At 32.2% G+C, this 12359-nt stretch overlaps 1 protein-coding gene across 1 annotated transcript; it reads right to left on the reverse strand.

Annotated features, from left to right (window-relative positions):
* Nucleotides 1–9318: 9318 nt before the first annotated feature.
* LOC149483355 (cuticle protein CP14.6-like) lies at nucleotides 9319–11602 on the reverse strand. The gene is made up of 4 exons (XM_089702349.1): nucleotides 11509–11602; nucleotides 11089–11289; nucleotides 10053–10157; nucleotides 9319–9521 (listed from the first exon to the last, which is right to left on the reverse strand). Exons 1-4 carry the CDS (start codon nucleotides 11509–11511, stop codon nucleotides 9417–9419), a joined length of 414 nt encoding a protein of 137 aa, XP_089558475.1. The 5' UTR covers nucleotides 11512–11602; the 3' UTR covers nucleotides 9319–9416.
* Between the last annotated feature and the right edge of the window lie 757 nt (nucleotides 11603–12359).

Genomic DNA, 12359 nt, shown 5'->3' on the forward strand with positions numbered 1-12359 from the left:
TGGTACGGAATTTTTAGAAAATAATTGATTTTGAACAGTATTACATATTTAAATAACAATATTATTTTTAATTGTTACATGTTTATGTTTATTTTTATATGTTTGTGCTGTTGTTTTTATTTCGTCCTCGCCATGATATTATGTGATTTTGCCAGACTGTAGGTATACAACAAGTACATGAATTACTGTATTTTCAAAATAACTTTTTAATATAGTTTTCTGTTTATCACAATTAAAGGGATAATACACAAATATGTCAGTAAACTTTTTATTTTTTGTTTCAATCCTTTTTTAGGAACATCTTTCTTCAAAAATAATGTCCGTCACTAAATTTTGTTTGATGGATATATTAAAATGATTTTTTATTCTTTTTGTATTCTTTGGAAATTCGTACACTTCACTACGGAGGACTGAGGAGAGGACTCAACTCAACGCGGATCGGCGGATTAATTTCACGAATCACGAAGAACAGTACAAAATATGGAACAAAACTACAAACAAGCGCAAAGCAAGGAGCAGTCGCCATATTTGTGACGTATTTTCACAATCAATATTGGAATCAATTCATTGTGTTGCTATCGTAATTATTACTCAACTTGTAAGTTACACAAAATTTAAAAATATTTATAATACAAGTTCAATTAAATAATTAGATATTTAAATAAATGTTCTTTGTCTTTTTTGTTTTGTAATAAATTATTTCTTATCGATTGTTCTGCCATCTGTGATCGTATAAAGCAACTAATTGTTTTGGATACCGTTAAGAGATGGCGCATTTTGAAAAAAAAAACCCCAATCTGTCATTGTATGGAACTGTCCTACCCCTGCGATGCACCATAAGTACCATTCGAATCATAATAGATTTTAGGACTATACCCATTACAATATAATATCATACTATGACCGTAATAGGAACATGTCAGGATCGGAAAGCAATACCATATGCTCTACTATGCCCACTAGAGCGTATAGGTATTAGATGAATATATCGAGGGCAGTGTTTAAGCGCATGTGTGCTTTTATACATGGTGTGATGTTATGGAAAATAAAAGTCCACATGTGAGTATCTAAACTGTACTGGAGTATCTAAACTGTACTGGTAGACCGAATACAAAAATGTTTAACAAACTATACATAGTAGAGTTCTTTTATCTACAAGATATTATACACCTAGCTTATTACTTAGCAATTTTCGTGCATACCATCGTGCATACATCTAATTAAATAACACAATTAAAACTTTAGCTCGTTATGGACTCAGTAATGTTGCGACTGAAAATCTATTGATCGTATCAGCACAAACGATACCACACTTGCAAACTATTCTCAAGTTAGATCAAGTTAAGCTGCAGTCTGGTCTTGAAATAACTTATTTATGAATAGACTGAAACTAACTGTTAGTTTGTAGGTAAAAGTTGGGTTAGTGATCATAATTGAAAAAGTTTGGGTAATACTGTATTTTTGGGTTATGGTCCGCTGTTTATGATATTTAATATTTATGTTCAGAATCTTCAGATTTGTATTTTTGTGCAAATGCTAGAAATTCATTAGGTACATTGAAACTCAGCGAATACGATCTAATATGTAGATACAACTGTGAAACAAAAAAAATAATAATTCGTTGGTCATAATAATATTATACTAAACACTATTGGACCAACAATTTAATCCTATTATAATAATTAACAGCCGTAATGAAGTTATTAAAATACGCCATCTTATTACAAGCCGAGTTATTTTTGAAAATGTATACTACAGACATCTGCCCTTCGCGTAGAGAATGTTTAATTTGAAATTAATGAGGGGCCGAAAGCCACTGCCGAATCGCGCCAGTCCCGCATGCAAAAACCACATTGAAGATGCTTTGTCGGCATTATTTATTACTTCCAACAAGAAAATGCGACGGAAAACAAGACGTCCACAATGTTATGTCGGCTATTCGAAAATTTCGGTCTGTCGTTTGAAAGTTTTTGCGATACGCTCCAGTTGCTAATTAAAGTTCCATTAAATAATTCAATTTAAACTTGTTAGATGACATCGCTTGCGCGCTTAAAGTTGTATACAACAAAAAATGTTAGGATATTAAATTTTTTATACATTTTAATTTTGTATTTACATAGCGGAATAATATCATCAAAGAATAGCTACGCAAAATTTGCAAAATTATTTAAATAGGCGTCCCAATATTTGTCTCTGAAATATCGTGATTTGTGAATGTAAATGTTGTCAATATTGATAAGGGTTGTAGAAAAATAGGGTTAAGAACAAAATTTAATACTAAAATTAAACAAGGCAAGCTAAAAATAATAAGTAATGTCATTTATGGTTCCACATTAAAATGAAATGCGGAATAGTAGGTACCCACTGCGAAAGACAGAGTCCGACAAATTCAAAAGCAGAAACAGATTAACAACTGCCTCCAATGATATTTATTTAGCATCATTCAATCCCGGACCATCCACTAAATAAAGCCATTACAGCGCTTTAAATCTACAAATAGCTTGTTATAAACGAGTGGCAATTTGTATAGCGTTGCACTAGCAGCGTGGAATAAACCGCAACAGTACTGAATGCGCTTTACATTCGAGCGTTACCGCGAAATTAGCTTGTAGTATCGTCTGTCGTTTGTGCACAGACCGCATACATTGAATCGGACTAATTAGGACAAACAGTAGGTATCTATTTAGTATTCAACTACCCGAATGACCAGAGCAGATACCGTTTTTGGCTGGCTGAAAATATCCAACGTGTTCGTGTAATGTACGTATGTGGAATTTGGAGCTAATAAGCTTCATAAGTAACAGATTCTTATACGATTATCGCCTTCTATAACAGAGGTACGTTGTATTATACAGTATTAAATTATATGATTTTTTATATACTTACACAACTACATAATTATATCCTAAAATATCAATCTGATATGAAGAATATGCGGCTTTCTATTTCGTGACATTGTATTGGGGTGAAATTACCATGGTGAGATTTCTATTTTGAGTTCAATACATTTATAACAAAAAAAAGAAACCTACCTAAAGTTAAAATATTAAAAACACTGCATTATTTCATTCTGATGCATCTAGACATTTACAGCTTTACTGAATAATATTATTCTAGGAAGGCCTCATTGAGAGTTTTGAGTACGTAAAAATATATTTTAGTGTGTACAATGTACATATTAGGTACATAAAATTTTCGAAAAATAATTGAATTAAGTAAGAACTTGACTTAAAATTCAAATAACAGTTCGGTAACTATTTAGCTTACAAACATTTAATTCTAGTATTAAAGTACCATAAAATTAAATTTACCTTATTTTCTGGAGTCTGCACTATTTTTCACACATAATATTTTTGTTCACAATTTTACACACTAATTATAGTTTAAGAGCAAATAATATAAATTATAGCCTTCGAAGGCAAGTCAACAAAATAAACCACAACAAACAAAACTAAACATAACCTTTAAATTCTGAAGAATGATTTACGCATAATATTTGAAAAAAGCTTTCATTGTATTTAATTGCAACATATTATAGCGCTTTTTTAGAAAAATATCACGATTTCTGTACGAATTTATTTACTTTTTCAAACACACACTCCGCGATGCTTCTATGCGGCTTGTGTAAAACTGTCATTTGTTGGCTGCCATTTTTTTTACGCATGCGCAGTCTATTGTTTTCTAATGCGCAAAGCGCAGCTTTTTCAAGATGGCTTTTTAAATAAAAAGTCTAGTTTTTATATTTTACTCATAATAATAATTATTATTATAACCACAATTATAACGGTTAAAATATATCTAGGTAATTAAATAGTTTGAAGTAAATTAAAAGCGGTTAATAATTTATTGCGGGATTTAAAATAAATAAAGTTCGTTTTCTAGTGGTTTCCTACAACGCATTGTCTGATTTTATCTGTGCCTCTTAAGAAAATAAACTTACTATAGATTAAAAATAAAGTAAAACATTAATTCGAAATTTAATTAATTTTCTTTTAATATCGGAACGACGATCAAGATATTAGTTGAAAAGAAATTTATTAGGACAGTACACATAAAAGTGAATAATTATTACTGCCTACACTAAGTTTTAAATTAAATTTTGTGCAAAGTTAAAACATTTAACCCCTAAAATTGTCTAAGTTAAACCACTCAGGGCCCTTGTAATCTAATAAAAGCGGTATGAGCCCTGCAGGTAACCAGAGAAGTGACTTATGACAAAACTTTCAAACTAGTCCAGTGACGATGTACCTACTTGTCTCAACTTTTAATTAAAAATTTCAGAACTCTGATTATATGGGATTTATTCAAATATAAAAGCTGACTTACTAAGTGGTTTTCATGGAACGATTATTCTTGAGATTCAAGTAAGTGTAATAATGTGATTCATTGATTAAACATTACATAAGAAATAATAATATATATATTAAGATCAAAATACGTATCTATTATAAATAATATTGTAATCTCATATTATCAAGAAAATATACTATTCTCTATAGATTTGCATGCAGAAAGACAAACAATATTCGCTAATCGGTTGAAAACATCTAAATTTTCAAAGTTTCAAAGTCTCTGAATGGGTAACAGCTCTACTTGTACCGACCTACTTAGTATCTCTCTCTCTCTTCCTGAAATTACTATTGATAGCTTAAATTATTATCCGTCAGTCCTCGGATCACAGACACAATAGAAAATCTATTGTGTCTCGGCCCGATCGGGCCGCTCGGTGGTCAATGGGTTAAAAAAACCCTGTAACGTTTAATATATCTTCAAGTATTGCTTCTACAAACGAGGCTATATATTATAGGTACCTATATCTCTTTATTTAATTTTGTGATGCCGCCTAGAGTAATGTCATCAATATAACATTTGATATTAGAATTTGGATGCTTGTTATTTAGCGTAAATTAATACAGGCGACGCGATGTAGCAACTAAATACATTATTGCATTTAGATCATTAAACACAACTAGATTATATGTTTTAGTACAAACCTCACGTAACGTGGAAACGTATTAATGCATGTCCATTCGAAGGCCGTACTATAAACTAACGATACATTCTCGATTCTGATTTTTTTTATTGTTATTCTCAATAATAAATGACGGAGCGGCGATTCAAAAAACTAAGACACTGATAAAGTTTTACAAACATATTCCCACAGATGCTTTGGCGCATTTTATTACTTATCGTTCCTGATATGTACAAGGAAAACCAATGAAAGAAAACATTGCGCTCTCCGGCTTTTTCCCCCCAAGTGAGCATCATTATTTTCAGTAATTTATTTGTAAGTGTCCACTGTTATATTTATTTGTTATATTTATTGTTATAAACGAAATATTCCTACGTTTTGAACAACTAGATTTCCGTTCAGAATTCAGAAACGTAAGTATACGTAATAATGTGTAGTATATCTTTGTTCTATATGAAAAACTATAAAATTTAAATTCATACTTAACTAATACCCACTTAGGTTTTGAATATTTTTTACTCGAATTTACTCACATTACTAATTTACAAATATATTTTACTCATGAATATCATAGTAGTGGTCATAGTATAGACGAGACGGCAAGTGTGAAATTGCTTGAATGCTATATAGTATGTATGTATCGCTTCGACTGAGATAGTGTTTTCAAGTATCAGTATCAGCATTTAGAACGTAGAACAAATGTTGTTACTTATGATGTTAGCGATCTTGTCCTGCGTGGTTGCTGGTGTCTTACAAGTAACCCTGTATAATATAGATATGAGACTGATATTTTACACGTTAGAATAGTAAAATTAGATTGCTACAATGCCGTCCGTAATTCCTTTTAATAGTAACAATGTGGCTTTTTTGTTTCACTGTTTATTTTCTTAAACAGCATTCCTATTAATTCTTATATTGTACTTGAAGTACGTTTAAATATCCTTAATGTTTTCGTTAAGATTAATTATTAAAAAAATTCTAATAACGACGAAATTGAAAAATGTGATTCCTTAAAAATAAATTTGCCACGAAATGTGACGGAAATCGTAGGAAATAAATGATTTGAAGGGAATATTTTCACTCAGACGTATTTCCTTATCGCAAATGTATGTCGGAAATTTATTACAAAATAAGAATGCATAAAATGTATATTTCGCGATATGATTGGTTTGGTTTGATGGATGTTTACGAAATATTCGCTCACGTTCATTTAGAAAATTTATATATTAAAATTTGACAAATCGTGATCAAAATGAATTAAACATAAAATGCAATTCATATTTTCGCAGCGTTAAAACGATTAAGATGAATAATTTAAATGTAATTAATCATTAGCCGCGTCCAGACCGACCGAGCGCGGCTCGCGAGTCCCGCTCGCGAGCCAATAGTTCGGCCGGTGTGGACGGCGCTCGGGCTTCCTCGGGCGCACGTTGGCTCGGCCGAGCGCCGCTCAGCCCCGAGCCATGCGTTGTCGGTTTTTGGCGATGCTCAAAGGCGGCTCAGTCTGAGCTGCTCGCCCGGTGTGAAAGGACATAACGACGCTCGCGAGCCTGAATCAAAAATGGATAAAGAAGACAGTATTCGCTTAATACAACTTTACGGAAGCTTCAAAATGTTATGGGATTCGAAAGATCCAGATCATTTAAATAAAAACAAGCGAGTTCCTGTTCCTTTAACAAACTGTTACCGTATTGGTTTCGGTTTTGGTACAATTTATTAATCCAGATTTTTTGTTTGTTTTTTCTTTTTTTTATGATATATCCAGACAACACAAGCGCCGCAGCAGCTAATAAAACGTGGTTTTCCATCGTTATACGGAGATAAACTGAATGCTCAAACCGGCTCACCTTGGCTCGCGAGCGCGGCTCGGAACTTTTCACAAATAGCTCTGGTGCCACGGCTCGCGAGCAGGAAGTATGAGCGCGGCTCGCGAGCCGCGCTCAGCCGGTCTGGACGCGGCTAATGGCTTTCATACTGAACTATACGATTATTTTAAAGTGAAACTCTTTTAGGCGCATTGAGAGTAAAATTTTGAGTTTGCGTCATGGCAATACCGTCACGTCACGGAGTAAGGCGACGATTTTGGTATCTTGCCAAAGATGTTTCACTTCTGACACGTGTGCTGGGCACACTCTCTTTTTTTATATAAATCTACTTGTAACAGATAAAACGTTAAAATATCATTTTTTGGATGAATAAGTGTCCCTATTAAGTCTTGGGTATATTTAAAAGCCTGAAATAATACTTTATGATTTTATGATTCATAAAATATGTTTAACTCAAATAATTTATTGTGTACTATTGTTATTGTAATAATGTTTTTAATAATAAAACCGGCATCAAATGGTCTTGATCCTTTCTTACATTTCTCGCATTTGAATTGCTATAAGCAATATAGTAACCACCCAGATTTTTGTTAATAAAACTTTACGAAACAATTCACCGAAACAGAAATCTACTGAAAACCCAAAACAAAAAATACCTAGTAAAATCTTTTCGAAATAAATATATTTATTATGAACAAATCAAACGTGGCCACGGCCAATGAAACCGAATCGCTTCGAATTTGGCACAAACAGCAAATTCGATAGCTTTGAGTGCAATTCAAAACGCATTTAATGAAATTACACAACTCGCTCTGTCGATATTTGTATAAAATATGATATAAATATGTATATTTTATAGAAATACTAGCGGTCCGCCCCGGCTTCGCCCATGGTACATATTTCGCAATAAAAAGTAGCCTATGTCCTTTCTCGGGTATCAAAATATCTCCATACCAAATTTCATGCAAATTGGTTCAGTAGTTTAGGCGTGATTGAGTAACAGACAGACAGGCAGAGTTACTTTCGCATTTATAATATTAGTATGGATATCACGACTCACGAGCAACGGGTGCTTCAAATTATTTTACAATGCGGTAAACGAATTGTCATTAAAGATAAATATTTTAAACGTGATTTGCTTTATTGTTTTTTTTTTATTATTATTTTTATTTTAAACCCTTTAGAAAATCCCCGAATGAACATAAATTTAATAACAATGGTCTTGAATTTCGCCAATAATAAGCAAACTTATATGTTTACCAAAGAATAAAGTTATTTCTGTTCTAAAGAAGATTATCAGCAACAAACACACAAAAGTCCCTGTCCATGTTATATTGATCAATGATATTACAAGTAAAAAAGTGTAGACAGGTTATTAGCGCTCCAGAAGTAGCACGACGAAATCTGGCTAATTAGTCGTATTTGACTTCAGTTGTCTCTTCACTCTCGATAGTTGAATCATGCCATCTTACAACTATGCATTTATCTATTGAATGCGAATGCCGTTTTTGAAGATCGAATATTGTGTTAGTAACCTAACCTTTCAACTTATAATGTATTTGATAATTCGATTCCTTGCAGGTTAGTGAATCCCTAAATAAAGTATCAAATAATCCCCTTGTAGACCATTAAAAATAATTACATCACTCATTAGGTAGGAAGGCTGTTGGCGGTGCGACAATATTTGTCCTAGCGTACCGACGCAAACATGCTGAGCTTGCAATAAAGCTATTATGGATGAGAGTACTCAATTAGTAAGGTTTTATTTATTTTTTAGTCCTAATACGCTTGTCTAAAATATATTCTCTACTTTTTGGAAAATGTAAAACTTTTAAATATTTCTTTTTTTTTTTTTTACTTTTCCAAAAATATTCAGGATTAAAAACCACGTATTATTTTTTGACTCTTGCGTGTTTGCACATTCATAATATATTATATTTTATTAATCGTTACAATATATAATAACAAGTTTGGATACAATTTCATAATTAATCTAATAACCGGGCCGTTTCCCAAAATTTGAGGCAGTTCGTTTTAAATTCATTGTGATGACGACATCGCGTGACCTGAACACTTCTCAGTGAATATAAATTAGAGAATCATTAAAAATAGAGTGAATTTCGTTATTAGTATTCGTATCAGATATAACTACAACCAGGATATTCATTTAATACTGGTTTACCATAAAATTGTTGGGGACAGGAAATTTTATACAAAATCTCTACTGGTTTAGTATACCTTCAATACCTTATTTCGGTAGTCAGTAGATCATTTAAATAATGAACTGTACGATTTTTATGTCAATAAATATATTATTTATTATTTATTTATTTACACTTTAAATAGACGTTTCACAAAAATGTTTTTTTTTTTCTGTGCCCTGTCTTTTCTCTTTGATGACTGATGATCTCACTGATACCTTAAAATTTTTGGAAGTATTCAAAGCTGTTTTTGATTGATACCAGCTGTTAAGGCAATCTATAGATGAAATACATTCAAGGGGTAAATAAAAGAATCAGATAAATGTAAACCTTTTATTGCTCCATTAAACGGGGCGACTAGAGGTAACAAGAATGGCAGTATTTAGCATGTATAACAAAAATCCTTAAAGTCTAAATTTAGTATTTGATGGAGCCTTCAACCTTGGGGGGGTGGGCCGCGATGTAGTCAAGAGCCCTCACGATGTACTCTGGGACTGGGAGGGGGGTTGGGAGGTGGGCACCCTGGAATAAGTAATACAATTAATATCCTAATAAACAATGCTAATTAGAAAGATTTACCGTTCAATCGGACCTTATTGATCTATCTACTAATCAAGGGTTTGTTAATGCTGATAGAAGGTTTTTTTTAACTTTTGACAAAACTTAGATCATGCAGTTTTTTTTTAATGAATACATTAAGATTGCAATCGACATTGATTCTCATGAAGCCAAGTAGGTGTTACACCTACAGCAAAATATAAAACGTCAGTTTGGAATGTGCAGTTTGCAAAACAGTAATGTCATCTGATGCAACACACGTGGGCGAATCATCTTTAAAATAAAATGATATCTTCGTGACCTGTGTTTAAATTACGATCGAATGAGCCTTACATTTGTGCTTTAATAAATTTCACTGTATAATTAAGATGTAATGTGAAAGATAGAAAGAAGTTATTTGAATAAGATTTAAAATTTGTAATGATTGGACTTTTGGTGGCTTTGGAATAAAAGCTGTTGGTAACACTAGATGAATCGAGATTTTTCCATTCTTACCTGGACTTGGTAACCGTTCTCGTTGGCGATGTATTGGACGGAGTAAGTTTGACCGTCATCGCCGACGTAAGAGTTGGTTCCTTGAACTTCGATACCTTCATCCTCCTAGAAAATTGATGCCTCGTTAATTAAACAATCGAATATTGAACATTTATTTAGTATATAGTTTATTAACTATATACATATCTGAATTCATAAAGTATCTGAAAGGTTATAGTTCTCGATTTTACTTGCAAAGCTTTGAACGTTTTGTTATAATATATTTCAATCATATATTATGAGGTCACGTTGTCACGTGGTAACATAGTGTTTGTTTGACCTGGCCTTGAAGGAAATACCAAGGTTAATATTTTTAATTTATGTAAATATTTCGGTACAATAAGCTCATCTCTAGCTAAATGCCAATATGGCCTTCGTTTATTGTGTTAAATTCGCTTCCTTTTGCCTATAATAAATTTGAATTAATTAAGGCTGGTTTGACATACCTAATTTATTTGTTTAAATACATTTTTATGTATTTACGTCACAATTATTAAATTTACAAAAAATATATGATAGCCAAGCTAAGAAGCTAATAAAGCCAAGTATCTGATATTTCCTATAAATTATGTACTTAATAATATAGACATTCGTATTATGTTGACTATATTTATTAGAAAAATTACTTCATTTCGACTTGTAACCTATAAGTTGATTCGAGCAATCAACATGAACCTCTTTAAAATATTATTTAAGAGTGCAATTTTATTACAATTTATTATAATTAATGCCCATAGTGGGCATCGTGAATATCTCCCAAAACATATATTTAACACTTTTGACCGTAGGTCACAACTCACAACTCAATAATATTATGTACAACAAAGAAAAGTTTGAATCATTCCTAATTCTACGACATCCCGATCTGAATTGCTTATGCTATTATGATGCTTAACAAAATTGAAAATTAGTACAATTTTTAATTGTATCGGAAGCTAAGTTAAATATAAATTGTTGTTTAAAAAAATGTTTAAGCTGCGATAGCGTAGACACTTACGCGGCCAACGTTCTTGAGTACACCGCTTTCTTGGGCCTTGATGCCGTTGCTGGTCTCGTAAATGTATTTGTACTGGTCGGGGAGGACATCAGCTTCCTGTCCGACGATCACGGCTTCGGTGTCAGCATGGCGCACGGAGGGGAGGTGGGACACATCGGCGGCGGCGACGGCCACGAGGGCGAGGATGGCTACTAAGGATTTCTGGAACATTCCATGGAGGTTAGGAATTTTTGAAGAAAAGTTTTTTTCGGCTGTAGAATAGGCTTGAACTATTAAGATAGATAAGATAAGATGAGTAGACTATATTTTTTGTGTTAAATTTTTTGAAAAAATATATTTTTTAAATTTTTTTTGTGTTTATTTCGAAAATATTACGATAACCAATCACTAATTATAAATTAGAATTGTATGTTAGCTCACCATGATGTAGCAAAGTTAAGAGACGATGTCTAACTGATGATTATAAAATACACGAGCGGCGTTTTATACTCGACCGAGATGATTCGATTATGGCTAAGTATCGGCATTTGCATTATTTTGCAACAAAGAATTTGAGCATCAATGAATTGGTTCTCTACAAGGTGAACGCGGTTCGATATTTTCGGTGCTACCGAGAATTTTTTTTTTTAGTATATTTAATAGGTATCCATATTATATACAACGGTTATCAATTTTATATCCTGTAACTGCAAAAAGTACCATAACCAACGATTATAACAATTTTTGTTAATTTTTCTGACACATTCAACATCTTTAATGTTAAAGCTACGTCCACACTACGGATTACTTAAGATCTTCAGAAATTGTTACTCTTGTTTCTTCAATAAATTATAATTTAATTTTGTTTGATCGTATAATATAAAAGAATCTATGAAAGTCGAGCTCTTAAAGTTCTTTCTAAAACGTTATACTTAAGCAACATAATTTATGCATTATGCTTTAAAATAAAACAATCTATTTCGTCAAATGTCGTTTGATCATTATATTCTTTAGACTTATCCATTTAGAATGTTTTCGGAGGTATAGGAAACAGGGATTTTTAAATTAGTTGTCATGAATTAAAATAATAAACTCTTATACTACGTTTATATCAATGATATAAAATTATAGGAAAGAAGAGTCGACTATTTCATCAACTGTAGTGTTCGCAACTTAAATACACGTTTTTTTCGCTGGAAAATTTAAGTTCAAACACTCGAAAAGTTAAGAGGTATGTAATTGATCGATTTTTATTTATTTGTAGAAATACTTCATGCATTTTTTTGTTTGTT

Source organism: Colias philodice, chromosome 13 (assembly GCF_061535455.1).
Source record: "Colias philodice isolate Cphi_HAF_F1 chromosome 13, ilColPhil1 Martin Lab GWU primary, whole genome shotgun sequence".
NCBI classification, from domain to species: domain Eukaryota; kingdom Metazoa; phylum Arthropoda; class Insecta; order Lepidoptera; family Pieridae; genus Colias; species Colias philodice.